General features: G+C 50.8%; 2 protein-coding genes across 3 annotated transcripts; both read right to left on the bottom strand.

Annotated features, from left to right (window-relative positions):
* Nucleotides 1–198: 198 nt before the first annotated feature.
* NAA10 (N-alpha-acetyltransferase 10, NatA catalytic subunit) lies at nucleotides 199–7,821 on the bottom strand. 2 transcript variants are annotated; one of them, XM_020977280.2, is made up of 8 exons: nucleotides 7,660–7,821; nucleotides 6,807–6,905; nucleotides 6,221–6,279; nucleotides 4,305–4,350; nucleotides 4,043–4,158; nucleotides 3,665–3,709; nucleotides 1,604–1,688; nucleotides 199–539 (listed from the first exon to the last, which is right to left on the bottom strand). In XM_020977280.2, exons 1-8 carry the CDS (start codon nucleotides 7,678–7,680, stop codon nucleotides 303–305), a joined length of 708 nt encoding a protein of 235 aa, XP_020832939.1. In that variant the 5' UTR covers nucleotides 7,681–7,821; the 3' UTR covers nucleotides 199–302. The 2 variants fall into 2 exon arrangements, with proteins under 2 accessions (XP_020832939.1, XP_020832940.1); XM_020977281.2 differs by lacking the exon at nucleotides 6,807–6,905.
* Nucleotides 7,822–8,161: 340 nt separating this feature from the next.
* Nucleotides 8,162–14,564, bottom strand: RENBP (renin binding protein). The gene is made up of 12 exons (XM_020977303.2): nucleotides 14,331–14,564; nucleotides 14,063–14,166; nucleotides 13,578–13,653; nucleotides 13,052–13,127; nucleotides 12,864–12,865; nucleotides 12,660–12,830; nucleotides 12,151–12,375; nucleotides 11,891–11,972; nucleotides 11,342–11,517; nucleotides 10,788–10,919; nucleotides 8,468–8,555; nucleotides 8,162–8,376 (listed from the first exon to the last, which is right to left on the bottom strand). The coding sequence occupies exons 2-12, from the start codon at nucleotides 14,161–14,163 to the stop codon at nucleotides 8,306–8,308; spliced, it is 1,200 nt and encodes a 399-aa protein (XP_020832962.1). The 5' UTR covers nucleotides 14,164–14,166; nucleotides 14,331–14,564; the 3' UTR covers nucleotides 8,162–8,305.
* Between the last annotated feature and the right edge of the window lie 420 nt (nucleotides 14,565–14,984).

The raw sequence follows: 14,984 nt of genomic DNA, 5'->3' as shown, positions 1-14,984 counted from the left end.
CACATCACAGTTAACTCACTGAGCTGGTCATCCAAAGCCCTCCTTTGTCTTGTATTCTGAAGCTGTTTCTTGTAAACACAAGTGCAGGACCTCCAAATGCAGTCCCCCCACAACACACACATACTCACTCTGTTCCCCCCTCACCCCAATTCCCTAACAAAGGCAAAGTAGCACTGGCTCACAGAAATCCACAACCCCCACGGCCCCAAATTATTTAATTGGAAGAACTGATGGGGAATAAGGGGAAGAGAGACAGAGAGATGGGGGTTGCTTATGAACGGCAGAATCCCAGCCTGGGGACTCTAGGAGGCTGAGTCAGAGGCCTCCGAGCTGTCCTTGACATCGGTGCTCTCCGTGGTCTCGCTGACCTCGCTCAGGTCTTTGCTGTCGCCGCCGCTGCTGTCCTCGGTGGAGGGGCCTAGGCCCTTCTCCTCACGGCAGCAGTCTCCCACATGGTTCACTTTGGGATCCATCTTGTTCTCCAGGGAGGCCAGCACCACATGTTTGCCCTTCTCCTTCACTTCCAGCTGCTTCCTCAGCTACCATGAGGGTGAAAGGACGAGCAAGTAGACGGACAGGTGGAGGAACAGATGGACAGTGAGAGGACAGAAGAGGCAGGGAAAAGGGGGAAACAGAGAATCAGGGGGAAACAAAGACCATCCTGTGTCTCTAGGAAGAGGCAATGTGGCATAGTGGAAAGAGCACCAGACCAGGAGGGAGTCAGGAGACCCGGGTTCTAGTCCTGGCTCTGTCGCTGTGACCTTAGGCACGTCCTTTCACCTCTCTGGGCCTCAGTTTCCTCATCTGTAAAATGGGGACAATAATGCCTGCCCTGCCTGCCTCCCTCACAGACCTGTCCCAAGGAGTAAATGAAGATGGAGGTAAAAGCGATTTGTACACTTTGATGAACTATCCATCTAAGTAAAGGCCTTTCTCACCTCTCTCAGGCCCAGGCCCAACCCCCTCCAGGGACAGTCCCACCTGCCAGTGGACTCGAGCTGCTCTACCCTCAAGACTCGTGCTAACCATCCTCTAGGGCAGGGCTTCCAAATCGTTTTTTGGCAGTCTGAGAAAACTTAATGGAACATTTCTGTCAATCACAAGTTTTTAAATAGTTGAAGGAAATGCTACATTTCTGTTAAAAGTTAAGTGAAAATAAAGACAGTCATTCCCCCCCTCCCCGTCCAAGTTTGCCAACCCCCTGAAAGCCGCCCACAGACCCCAAGTTAAGAACTGCTTGAGGGGATTGCTCTTGCCACAGGCATCCACGTGGGCCTCCACACTGGACCAGGAGCCACGCCCAATACCTGTCTCCCTCCATTTCCTTCCCCTTCTGGGAAGTCCCTTATTTTGTCAGAGAGCCAAGTTGTACCCGTTTCTCTTGTCATAAAGGGTCAGAGCTGGCAGAGACCTCATTTTATCTAGCCCAAACCTAATCACATAGCTAGTAAGTAACAGAACCAGGTCTAGGACCCAAGTCTCCCAAATTGGCAATGTTTCCACTCTAACCCCACTGTGTGGACCCCAGGGAGTTTTTAAAATCTGGGGTCTCCTCCCCCTAACCCCTGGCTCGGATTGCAGCAAAGCCCTAAGACTGCCTTACCTCTTCTGCCATCTGAGTCAGATCACGCTTCATAGCATAGGCATCTTCTCCGTCAGCATAGTATTTGGGCTCCACCTCACTAATCCTTGAAAAGAGAACAGGAAAGGGGAGAAAGGGAGCATGGCACGAGGAATTCTCCCTGGTCTCCCTTCTCTCTCTCGCCATGTGAGAACAGAGCCCAACAACCTGATTCCAACATACAGTGGGTGCTCATTAGCACTCTAGGCACTAGCACCCAAATGTAGGGCCAAGTATATTTCGCAATTGCCAAGAAGAGAAAAGCAAAGGGAAAGTTGGGGGGAGAGGTGCAGAAGAATGCAAGTTCCCATAAGGCATTAGTTCTCAACTTCAGATGAAGACAAATTAAGGTCACGGGTGCTGAAGGGTCTCCAAGGAATAGCTCAGAGAGCTACGCACAGCTCACATTTCTTGAACCACCAACAGAAAACCCTTCCCTCCTGCTCCCCCTTAGGCAGCTGGGTGGTGCCACCACGTACTGAGCACTGAGTCTGGAGTCAGGAAGCCCCAAGTTCAATTTCCACCTTGGACACTTACTAGCTGTAGGAGCCAGGGCAAGTCACTTAACCTCTGCCTCAGTTTCCTCATCTGTAAAAGGGGATAACAGCACCTATTCCCAGGGCTATTGTGAAGATGAAATGTGTGCTAAGCACAGTGCCTAGTACATAGTACTGTGCTATATACTTATTCTCTTCCCCTCCCCTTTCTCCCTTACTTAGCTCAGCATAGGTTCCCTAGTCCTGACCTATGATCTGATCACACCTGGAATATATCTGGTCTCGGGGCTGAACTTTTAGGAACAATGTAGTCAAGGTGGATCTCCATTAGGATGACAAGGGGGCTGCTGACTGTGAACTTAGCAGCTAGCCCCTAAATTTAGCTACAGAAAAAAAGCCTGGGGGGAAGGGAGGGAGGATGGAAAATGGCAGCCACATCCAAGTGCCGGAGGGGGGGGGAGAACAGTCATGTAGACTGGCTTCTTCTCAAAGGGCAGATCTAAGAGCACCAGAGAAGACAGTAGAGGAAGATCAATTCCAGCTTGATCATAAGAACTCCCTGGTAATCAGAGCTGTCCAGAAAGCAGTGGCTGGAGTACCATATTCCCAGGACTCTAGGCTTTCTGTTTCCCATCAAGCTTTGCCCTAAGACCCTCCCGCCAAGCTTCCCCCACCTGGCTCTGCCTTTCTGATTCACCCCTTCCCCCCTCCCCCCCCCCAGGCATCAGTCTATTTGGAGCAGTTTAGAGGTCATCCCTCTACCCAGCAAGCATCACTAGATCACTCTTGCAGGGAATCACAAAGAAACACGAGGAGCACAAAGCAGCTGTCACCCTGCCCTGGGAAAGCTCCCCACAACACATTTCCACATACCAAAGACCCCACACATACCAAAGCTGGATCGTCATTCACCATCCACATCATTCACATTTCTACGGCACTTGAAGGATTCCAAACTCTCTTCACAGCAGCCTGGTGAGGCAGGCAGCCCCACTTTACAGATGAGGAAACTGAGGCTCAGACACTTGTCCAGGGGTACAAAGCAAGTAAGTGTCCGAGGCAGGCATTTAACTCAAGTTCTCCTGACTCCAAAAACCAGTGGTCTCTTTGTTTCATCATGCTGAACATGAGCATGAGAAGTGACCTCAGAAGTCACGGAGTCCAACTATCTCATGGTACAGATGAGGAGAACGAAGCCCAAAGGCAGGGAAGGATTTGTCCAAAGGTCACTGAACTAGGAAGTGGCCCAGGTGGAGTGAGAACCCAAGTTTCCCAGCTCTTCGGAATCTTTCTGCACGATCCCCCCGCCAATCTCTTTGTGGGAATGGGGGTGCGTCTGCGCTGGCCAGCAACATTTGTGCTGCAGCCAGGCTGGCTCCGAGCAGTTTTTTGCTGTTGTTGTTGTTGCTGCTTTTCTAAACTCCAGCCATATGGAAGGTCAGAGGATTAGGAGTCTTTTCCTGGTCTCCCCCTCACTTATGCCCCACCTTGCCTAGTGCTGGCCCAGGCCTTCCCATCTCCCTCAGGAGGGCCTGGGATGACTTACTGAAAGTTAAGGGTGTTGGAATACAGATGCAGAGCTGCGCGGTTACTGTAAGACAACAAAGAGCAGAATGTAGAAGGGAAGAAAGTCAACACTGCGCCCTCCCCCCGCCCCCCAACCCCACCACCTCTCCACTCCTCACCCCAAACCAAGACCTTCTCCTCCCACTTCAAAACCTCACCCCACCCCTCTACCCTCTATGCAGACCCCTCTGACATAGTACTGACACATTCCTGCCTCCTAGGATGACAGCCGGGCCTCACTGCTTACACTGGGCCCTGTTCATGGAGCCTTCTATCTTCCTCCCGACTTAACATTCTCCCTTTGAATCAGAAACTACATTTTCCCTTCTTCACTCCATCCTTCGCTCCTGGCTCTCACCTTTTTCTGACATGCAGGGAGACATACTTTGCATTGAAGTTTTCGATCATGGCCCTTGAGGCCTGGTCCATAAGCTTCTGTGCTAGACCTAGCCGGCGGTGGGACCGCTTTACAGCCTAAGAGTTGGAACGAGAATAATCACTATTGAGAGACCGTGAGGGGAAGAGAACAGGACCTATCAGCTGAGTCCATACTCCCTTTACCCCTGAGGCAGAAATTGCAGTCCTAGGCCAGAGGTACCAAAAGAAAGGGGTCTACATACCAAGGATGTGATATGTCCATGGGGGACATCATCTGGATCTTCCTCCCTAGGGCCAGAAAGGAAGGGAAGATGAAGCATAGTCAGAAATGTGCTTGTGAGTACAGAAATACATGACTGGCTCAGAAGAACACAGATGTGTGATGTTAAGTGAAGATACCCTCTCTTCACTGCACAAGCTGATGGCCCTTTTAAAGTCCTAATTCTTGCCCTCTTTGCTGCATTTGACACTGGCAATCTCTCACCTTCTGTTGGGTATTTTCTCCTTTCTACATTTTCGTGATACTGCTCTCTCCTGGTTCTCCTCCATTGTTTCTGACTCACTGTCCTTGGCCAGCTTCCCTTCCCCCCTCCCCCCAGCCCCCCCACACACACACACACCAGACTGCCTAACTGTGGGTGTTCTACAAGGCTCTGTCCTAGGTCCTTCTTGCCTCTTTCCTCTACCCTCCCAGGGGTCCAGGATCTTATTTGCTCAATATTTTCATAACTGAATTTCAATATGCTTGGTTTCTTTCGAAACCCTATGTACTTTAATTTAGACATTGAAAAACACGATTCTGAGAAGAAATCCCTGGGCCTCACCAGTCTACCCAAGGAGTCATGCACATCAAAAAAGTTAAGAGCTCCTGGTCTTTTGGAAGCTTTTCCTGATCCCCCCAATTACTGGGATGCTCATTCTTACCCCTACCAAGGGTTTTCACTTTGTATGTACGTTTACACACTCCTTTTCACTAGCTCTATACACGTGCATATATATATATATATATATATATATACACACACACACACACACACACTTGTCGCCACCTCATTAGAATTTACATTCTGCTCCTTGGGAGCAGAAATTGTTTCATTCATAGTTGTACTCTAGTTCCAAGCTAGATAAAATATTATGTGCCAGACAGGCCCCATGCTGTGTGAACTAGCTGTCCTTACCCTCAGGGACCTTACAGGCTGATGGGAGAAAACATTACATAAAGGGGAATACCCTTAGCAGAATGCTTGGTATACAGTAAACTTGGTAAATACTCATTATTTCCCCCATGGGACCTATGAAACAAACACACACACACACACACACACACACACACATTTATGTATGTGTGTATATATTTATCTATACACATATGTGTATATATGTATGCACGTGTACACATATACATTTTTAGCACAATCCTGTGCACATTCATTCTTGCTTTAATACCTTCTCTTTGGAATGCTCTCTCCTCTTCTCTAAAACATACATCCATATTTTGCCAGACCTCAAGGCCCAAAACTCTGGGGACATCTGCTGTTTTGATCTGAAGTCTAGTACTCACTGGTTTGTTGACTGTTTTGCATGTTTGATACCTGTCCCTGAAAGTAAACTGGCAGTTCCCAAAGGGGTAAGGGAGGGGAAGGGGAACGAGCATTTTTAGATTGCCTACTAAGTGCTGGGCACTGTGCTGAGTACTTTTTACAAACATGAACTGGATCCCGGATCTTTTCTCTTTCCCCCATGGTACTGGCATTAAGCCCTTTTCGACATACAACATACATGCTCATTAATGTGCGCTGAATGCTTAACTAGTAGAGAAGACTATGGAGAAGGACACCAGAGAGGAGAGCTAAAGGGAAGACTTAGAGCAGAGCATAAGTTTCAGCCAAACAAGGGGTATTAAGAGGAGAATGCCTCTGGAGAACTCCCATAGCAGCAGGGAACCCTGGTCAGCAGGGGTAAACAGCTCTTATGAGAACAAGTCCTACACACAGGCTTAGGGCTGACAGGTACATAGAATAGTCAGGAACCTTCAGTTCCTGGCTTAGAGAACCATGGGGACAAGTATAAGGGTCAGTACCAGGGACTGATGGGAGCTGGGCCTGAGACTTTGACCATAGAGGGAAAGGGGGGATTAGGGATTAAGAAGAAAACTCACATCTTGGCCAGGACGTAGCCCACAATCTTTCCATTCTCATCTTCAGCAATGTAAGAGAGCTACAAGGGAATGGGGAGGTGAAGAAAGGAAGAGAATGGAAAAAGAATAAATAAAAGAATAAATCTCACCCCAAACCCCACATTCTTGTCCATACAGAGAATCATAGAATGTCAGACCTGGAAGGGTCATCTAGCCCAGGGGTGGGGAATCTTCAGCCTTGAAGCCACATGTGGCCTTCTAGGTCCTCAGGTACTGCCCTCTGAGTCCAAGTTTTACAGAACAAATCTTTTTATTGAGGGGATTTGTTCTGTGAAGGTTGGATTCAGCTGAAGAGCCACACTTGAGGACCTAGAGGGCCACATATGGCCTTGGGGCTGCAGGTTCTGCCGCCACCCCCCACCCCACCCCAGTCCACTGAATTCTTATAAGAAAACTTCAGGGACACACAGATTGACCAGAGGAGAGGCAGTGCTTTAACCCAGGTCTCCTATTCATCCCTGAAACCTGTGATCTCTCCTTCCCACTGGATCCCAACCCACTCAGCACTAAAGTCCCGTCTCCTCCTCCATTCCCTCCAAACACACACCTGAGGCCATGATAGACCGTGATAGAAATAGTATTTCATCTGATAGTTTTCTGGAAGGCACAGCAGGTTACAATGCTGCATATTCATCAGATCTTCTGGCTGTGCGGTGGGGTGGGAAAAGAGATCAAGTGTCAACTCCTGGACTTTGGTCCCTGGAGATCTCACCAAAAACATTTGGCTGTTGTTTAGTCATTTTTTCAGTTGTATTCCACTCTCTGTGACCCCATTTAGGGTTTTCTTGGCAAAGATACTGGAGTGGTTTGCTATTTCCTTCTCCAGCTCATTTTACAGATTGAGGAAACTGAGGCAAACAGGGTGAAGTGACTTGCCCAGGGTCACACAGCTACTAAGTGTCTGAGGCCAGATTTCAACTCAGGAGGGATGAAGTCTGCCTGACTCCAGGCTTGGCCCTGTATCCACTTTGTCACCTAACAGCCCCAAAAACATACTTAGGGGAGGCCAAGGGCCCACCAGCCCCAGCATGGGGACAGAGATTGTGCAATGGGGTTGGGAGTGGGGTGTTATGGGTGCAGGTATAGATAAAACTTATGGGAATGAGGCCAAGAGAAGAAACACGAAATGCCTTTCTCCCCTCCAAAGAGTAGGGGTCTTAAGGGCCAGGGCCTGTGACTGGACCAAGGTCACTCCTTCCAGGGTCCACACCCGAAAGCTCGGCCCTCCGAGGGCAGGCTCCTTCCCTCCATGGCTCCACCCCAATGAAGAAGTCCCGCCTCCAGACACTTTACTGACGCATGCGCAGGCTCACAAGCAGCCAGCCCCTCCATATCCACGCGGCCCGAGCCCTTTTCCTCCTTGCTTTGCCCTCGGCTCCCGATTTCCGTCCCTCCCTTACCCGTGCGTTGCGAATGTTCATGGCGCCTACACTCAAGCGGACCTAACCCGGCCGAGGTTTGGTGAGGAGAGGTAACTAGAGCGCTCCGAGCCGCCGCGACCGCCGCTGCCGGATCCAGGCCGCTGCTAGGCACTTACGGAAGGGGCGGGCCTCAGCCAATCAGTCACCGCCTCCCGCAGCATCGTCCAATCGCCTGCAGCGCGGGGGACTCCCGCCCCGCTGCGGAAGTGCTACCCAATCAGCAGCCCGGCGCTGAACGCTTCGTCCTCCCCTAGACCCCGATTTCCCCCCCCCCCCCCCTCCCCGAGTCTTTGGGCCGCTCCGGGGCAGGAGCGGTTACAGAGGCCAAGTGGCTGGAAGCCCGGTGGACTGGGCGGGGCGACAGCGCCGCCCCCGCCTCCACCGCCACCTGGCTAGCTCCCTGCGGCCCCTCAGGCCCCGCCCCCTCCCCGCCACAGTGCGCAGGTGGGCCCCGCCCCCCACAGACACGCGGAGTCTCCGGGAGATGCTGGACAAACTTTATTGAAGAGTTTCAAGGGGGGACTGAGAAAAGGAGCCGAGGCCCCTTGGGTCCCCCCCGGGCAGAGTCCTCTGGGTGCGGCTGCTGCCCGGGGCTCTGCTCTCGGGTGTGCTCGGGCGCTGGCCTCTAGGAGGCCACAAGGAGGGCCTTGAGTAGCTCCTCGCACATGTAGAGGCACCTGGGCACGTGGAAGCAACCTGCGGGGAGAGCCCAGGGCAGGGAGATGGGGGGCATCCCAGCCCGCCCTGCCCCTGGCACCCCGACCCCCCCCTCCTCCTCTCCACTCACCTTTAAAGGGTCCTCCCTTGAAGCTGAGAGCCACTTTGCCCTCACGGTTCAGATAGCCATACCATTCTCCATGCTTCATGTCTGGGAACTGAGGGTGAGAAAGAGGAGGAGAATGAGTTAGGTGCCTGGCCCAGGGGTGGGTGGGAGAGAGGGAAAAAGCTGATCACCCCCTGCCCCCAGCCCTGGGACCTATCAACTGAATAAGAGTGGGGTAGAGTGAAAAGGCAGGGAGAGGCAGGCCATCTGAGGAATCCAGCTCTCTGTCACTTCCCTCAACTTAAAGCTGAGGTATAATGGAAAAAGCACTAGAGTCAGGGAAAAAGGCAACAAATCCCAGCTTTGCCTATAATCTAGGCTTCAGTTTCCTCATGAAAACTCTAAGGTTCAGAAGAATCAGAGATTTTGAAAGTTGGAAAATGACCAACCCACTCATTTTCCTAATGAGACACCAGCTTAGGCCCAGAGAAACAAAATGACTTGTTGGAAGTCACCCAGATAAAGGGGGACAGAGGCAGGATTCAAACCCAGGTCCTCTGACTCTTCATCTCCTGCTCTTTTCACTGTACCACATTTCTGTACCCAGAGAGATGATTTCAAAGCCCCAGCTCTAAAAGGATTGCCTTTCCTTAAAGCTCAATAAACCAGCTCGTTTGCAAAGGCCAGCCTTGCCCTCAGCGCCATGAGGAAGCAAGAGATAAGGCTTACTCACAAATTACCTGATAGGTAGAATCTTATGATGTCAAGCTAAAAGAGAGTCTGAGAAAATGGTCAGAGAGCCATTTTGAGATACCCCTCTCAAGCATACGGTACTGGAAGGCTGGGAAAGCACTTTAATATATATTATAACTTCACAGATCCTCACAACAGCCATGTGTAAATGTTATGATTCCCATTTCACAGATGTGAGGACTGAGGCCAGAGAGCAGAAAAGGAGATAAAGAAGGGAACAGGAGGAGCTGGAGTAGTGAGGGACAGTTTCATGGAGAAGGAGCATGTGGAACAGGATAAAATAGAAGAGGGAACGAACTCTCCTTGAAACTAAAGTCTAAGTCCCAGCCAAGGCTGCCTCCTCCAGCACACACATTCTCAACCTCAGCCTTCAAGGCCTTCCTACCCCTCCACTCATTCTGTCCTTCAAGATCCAGCTCAGGTCCTAGCTCAGCAAAAATGCCTTCCTTCCCTGTCCACCACAGCCCTAGGTCTCCAGAACAGAGATATCAAATATGAGCGAGCAGCCCCAGAAGCAGATCAAAAAGTAAATGGGAAATGTATGTGGCTTTCTAAGTTAGGATGGAGCTGGTAGGGATCCTTATGTACAATTCTGAGTTTCGCTGCACTACTTCAACACGAATAAACTACATCAAACTGCCTACTATTTTCAGAAAGGGGGAGGGGAGGGAGGGAGAAAAACTTGGAACTCAAAAATCTTGTAAGAATGAATGCTAAAAATGCAAGGATCTAAGACATCTCTGAAAGTCTCATGCTATCCACATCCAGAGAAAGAACTATATGGAGTTTGAAGGCAGATCAAAGCATACTATTTGGTTTTTTTTTTGTTTGTTTTGTTTCCTCTTTCTTGTGGTTCCTTCTATTTGTTCTAATTCTTCCTTACAACATGACTAATGTGAAAATATGTTCAATAGGAATCTATATGTAGAGCCTATATCAGATTTCGCACTGTCTTGGAGACGGAGGGAGGGGGAGAAAAATTTAAAAGTCAAAAGCTTATGGAAATGATTGTTGATAAAATAAATTGATTTAAAAAATGCATTAAATAAAGAATGAATGTTAAAAATATTCTTGATTTTCAATTGTGGGAAAAATAAAATACTGTTTAAAGCATAAAAAAATAAAAAATAAAAGCTAAATTGGGGGAAAAAATCCTCTAAATGTGGACTAATATCTCCCTACAATTGTTTTTTAGGCAATTGGGGTTAAGTGACTTACCCAGGGTCATACAGCTACTAAGTGTCTGAGGTCAAATTCAAACTCAGGGCCATTGCTCTATCCACTGCACCACCTAGCTGCCCCCTGCCTACAATTCCTGCAGCTGTTGGTATCCATACCAGGCCAACCTTTGATACCTCCTGCCTTTACCATTAGAGGTATTTGGCCTTTCTCTTTTGCATGATTCATCATCTTTTCCTACATAGTTAAGGACTGTTACCCAAGCAAGGCTGGGAGTCACATGTGGGCAGACATGCCCCTCAGTTTTACCCCATCTCAGTCTCTCCCTCCTTCCTTGGCCCTTTCCAAACTAACCAAGCCTTAAGCAAAGCATGCAAACCTTCACTTGCTTGGCCTTGAAAAGTTTTCTCACCCGCTCAAAGGTATATTCGGCAACTTGGCAGAAAAGGTTGAGCAAGTTGGGGTCCTTGGTCTCACTATAACCCATGAGGAAGGCGATCATGGCTTCACTGTGGGGCCACCAGAGTTTCATGTCCCATTCCAGCTGGGGAGGGGGGAGAAGGACAATCTGCAACCACTCATCTTTAAGCCTCACCCCTCCCCCAATTTGGTCTCCTTTTTCCCCCCCAGCCCTACTCTATATTCACTTCTTTAGGATGGCTTGCCTGAGCCCAACTGAGCCTCACCCCTTTTCCAGTTATTATAGTATGCTCCTTATCTCTCCAAATTCTATTTAAACACTTGTGCCCGTCCAGAGTTGCATCCCACTGCCCCTGCTGTCCTGTCTCTCCAAGGGTGGGAACCATGTCACCCCCATCAGATTTAGAGTGACAAGGCTTCCCCTTCCTTCATCATCCCTTGGCAGGCCCTAGGGCTAGCCACTCCCCATTCCCTGGGCACAGCCATACCAGCTACAGAATTCTAACCTCTTTCATAAATTCAGGGACCTTTGCTGGGGCTCCTTACCTGCGTGGGGCAGAATTTATCTGCATCCTGGAAGTAAAAAATCCCTCCATTTTCATTGTCCCAGCCAGAATGAAAAGGCTGCACCATGAATTTCTCAATGATGTGGGTCTTGAGTTCAGGGTTTCGCTGGCGGATAGCATACCGGAGCAGAAACCAGCCAGCTTCCAGGGCATGACCTGAGGTAGTGATGCCATGCAGTCAAATCCCCATATCTCCCTCCCAGGTATTGTACTCCAACTCTCAGGTGGACATTCAAAGGGCCCACATCCTTTGACTCTACTTCCCTACACTCTTCTGCTTCAGCCACGTAAATCACGACACCATCCTCTGCCATGGAAAGCTCATTCATAGCTCTGCATTTGTTCAAACTGTTCCCCAGTCTGGGAGGCCCTCCTTCCTTCCCCAGCCATCTCAGGACTCTGTACCCTCTGTGCCCCCACTGGCCACACAGCTCCAGAAAGCTCCTTAAAGTACTGGGGCTGCCTCAGCCCTTTGCCTCCCTCACCTACCACCCAGCACCAGTAACATGGATCTAAAGGGTCCATTCACCTGGGTTCTGTTGTCTCCCCAAGCAACCAGGAATCTCTGTGCCATCCTTAGATACATTCTCCAACACAAGCTGTCCATCCCTCTGTCGGGTTGGGGGGGAGCTTATATGAAATCCTCCACTTCATCTCCCGAGTGGCTTCCTCCCACAACCCACCTCAAAGAGAAGAGAATCCTAGCCCTACCCAACCCCACACCCTCCTAAACCAGTTGCAATTTGCTGGCCATACCTCCCTCCACCCTCAGCCCCCAAGGCACCCAACCTGGAGATGCTTCAGGATCTGCTGAGAACACCATTCTCCCAACTCTGCATATTTACGAGACATCTTGTTATCATCCTGCCCGAGCTGATCCACCAAGTTGAGTAACATCATGGGTACGGCCATAGAGTCAACCTTCGGGGCTCCCGAGAGCTGAGGCTGGCCCAGGCCAGTGGGGTTCACTCGCACCCAGTATATAATCTGATCCATCATCTCCACAGCTTCCCTCTTGGGAAGGAGGAGGAAATGGGGTCAGGTCAAGTCTCCTGGGTCAGCCACAGGATTCTGCCGATTCCTCAGCCTCCTCCTCTCTAATTCACCTGGTCCAGGCCCCTATCCCTGAATCTTGGCAGCATTTCCCTCCTTCCCTCTCTCCTCTCCCTCGCTCAGAAAATCCACCTCGGCCAGCTGCACTGACTTGGTGTTTCCTATGCTCAACTCCAGCTGTGTGAACTTGGGACAAGTTACTTCCATCCCTGGGGAGATGATGTTGCCACCCCCACCCCACATACCTGGTATCGGGGGTCACCAGTGGCCTTCCACAGTTCATCCATGGCCATGGTGTAGAAGCATTCACTGAAGATCGTACGCTGAACCTTGACAGGGCGGCCATCTCGGGTCAGCACAAAGGCACACTTTTTTGCTGGGGGGGCTACTCGGGCATGGCGAATGAGGAACTCCCCCTCCTGGAAGCAGAGCCAGGTGAGGAAACTGACCCCTTACTCCCAACTCTGACATCCCCAAACCCTTCTCCAGGAAGAAGGAGGGCCAGGGATCGAAAAGACCTTTTCTGTAGGGGCCATTACAGAGGACAAGGCCTCTCAAGCTAGGCTAGGCCATAATCTGAACAAGGGAGGGGAGAAGGGGAATTGGGGGGGGGATGGGGAAAATAGTATTAAAGTACCTGCTTTGGCTGCATCCAGGATCTCAGGCCAGTGGAAACGCTGCACCTTTCGGTAGAGACGGCAGTACATCCATACCTGAAGTGAGAAAGCCAGTATGGGGTGGGGGTGGGGGGAGAGGGAAATCAAGTCCTTTCCACCCTTCCTTCAACCACAGGGACCAAGGGTGGGGAACCTGTGGTCTAGAGGCCACCTGTGTTCTTCTAGGTCCTCAGGTGCAGGGGTGGGGGAAAGGAGGGTGCTCTAGTAAAATTTGGACTCAGTCAAAAGGCCACACCACCTGAGGACCTAGGAGGCCACAGGTGGCCTTCAGGTAGTAGGTTCCCCACCCCTAGACTAGAATCTACCTGAATCTGGAAGTAGAAGAGGCTATGTCACTCTACATAATTTCTAGGCTAAGAGTATCTCCCTTCAAGGAGGTGCTAGGCCTCTAAATGTTGTGTGTGCCATGGTCAGGCCTGTCTTGGGGCCCACTGCCACAGTGGGGCCAGAGTATGTGGATCTCCACTGAGGTGAGGGGTGCCTTACCTGCCTTCCCTGCAGCCACACATATTTGAGGTCATCATACACCTGGCCCTCCCTGGTGAGACAGGTGAAGAAGCCCCTGGAAGAAAGGAGGGAAGATTAATAAAGGGAGGAGGCTGCTTCTAGTTCCCGTAGCAACAAACCCCACCATGGAGAGAGGGGGGGGTAGGGGGTGGGATGGGGGCAGGGAAGGACTTTATAGGGTGGATTGTGGGTATGGTGAAAGATGTTTGTGCACTTAGAGCTCAAGAAAAGGTGAGGAGACAGGAGATTTGGAAGAGGTGGCAGCCATGACCTAGAGAGGGGAAGGTAGAGCATGATGGGGGGGGGGCTGGGGAGGGATTAGAAGCTGATGCCTGGTTGGGGGAAGGGAAGGGCTAGGGGCGGCCATGTTGGAGCTCTGCTGTTGGTAGGGGCAATGAATTGGCAAGAAGAGTTAAAGTTTGGAATGAGGGAACAAAGGACAGGTGCCCAGAGGTGATCATTACCCGTGCTCTGAATCATGGGAGTACTTGGTCCAGAATGTTACCACTCTGTCCAGTTCGTGCTCCACACGCTCCTTCCAGGTGGCCAGAGCGGCCCTCTCCATCTCCTAGGGAATGAAAGGAACAGACCCTGAGTTGTGAGGCAGACATTGAACTAGAGCACCCTCCTTTCCCCCACCCCCCCACCCCCACCCCCCCACATACACACACCCACATATATACGTATATATAATATATATCTATATATCTATATATACACACACACACCTACCCCTCTCAGACCCCCAGAGGGAGCCCTACCCTAGGCCAAGTGAAGGGCTGAGCAGAAGGCAGATGGGAAGAGCCCAGGCCCCTCACAGCCCTCCCTCTCTGCTGCAACACTCAGAGCCCAGAATCTAGAGGCTGAGCCTGAGCTGGAGGCAGAGAGACTGGGACTGGAGGCTGATCCTGTGACTACTCAGCTGACTAAAGCCAGTTCCTGAAGCCGGAAGGGGAAAAGACCAGGACCTAGGCTGGGGGCCCTGAACTTATAACCTTGAAGGGCTGGGGAGGGGCTAAAGTTGAGGCTCCCTCCCTTTCTCTCCCTATCCCCTGCTCCCTCCCTCCCTCCCTCCCCTCTCTCCAGCTCCCCCGCAACCAGCTCTTTAACCCTCTCCTTCCCAAGCAGAGTTTAGAAGGAGGAGGAGGAGGAGGAGGGACATAGTGACTCTCTACCCCCTGGGGTGTGGATAGGGAGGAAAGAGAGCCCTCTTGGCAGAGTGGAAAAGAGAGAGCACTACATATGGAGTCAGAGGATTTGGGTTCAAATTCTGACACACTGCCTGAATGACCTTGCCCAAGTCACTTCATCTCTCTGGGCCTCAGTTCCCCCGGCTGTAAAAATGAAGGGACTGAAAGATCCCTTCTAACTCTGGGCTGTGAATGA

Source organism: Phascolarctos cinereus, unplaced genomic scaffold (genome assembly GCF_003287225.1).
Source record: "Phascolarctos cinereus isolate Bilbo 61053 unplaced genomic scaffold, phaCin_HiC Scaffold_8;HRSCAF=390, whole genome shotgun sequence".
Taxonomy (NCBI): domain Eukaryota; kingdom Metazoa; phylum Chordata; class Mammalia; order Diprotodontia; family Phascolarctidae; genus Phascolarctos; species Phascolarctos cinereus.
This window is presented reverse-complemented; position numbering and strand designations above follow the sequence as displayed.

Excerpts from the sequence above, each read along its gene's own strand:
- NAA10 (XM_020977280.2), bottom strand. The coding sequence starts at position 7,680 with ATGAACATTCGCAACGCACGG. Across the intron at positions 6,906-7,659 it reads TGAACATTCGCAACGCACGG|CCAGAAGATCTGATGAATAT; the intron begins GTAAGGGAGGGA and ends CCCACCGCACAG. Across the intron at positions 4,159-4,304 it reads ATGGACATATCACATCCTTG|GCTGTAAAGCGGTCCCACCG; the intron begins GTATGTAGACCC and ends TCCAACTCTTAG.
- RENBP (XM_020977303.2), bottom strand. The coding sequence starts at position 14,163 with ATGGAGAGGGCCGCTCTGGCCACCTGGAAGGAGCGTGTGGAGCACGAA. Across the intron at positions 13,654-14,062 it reads TCCCATGATTCAGAGCACGG|GGGCTTCTTCACCTGTCTCA; the intron begins GTAATGATCACC and ends CCTTTCTTCCAG. Across the intron at positions 12,376-12,659 it reads CTGGTGACCCCCGATACCAG|AGGGAAGCTGTGGAGATGAT; the intron begins GTATGTGGGGTG and ends CTCCTTCCCAAG.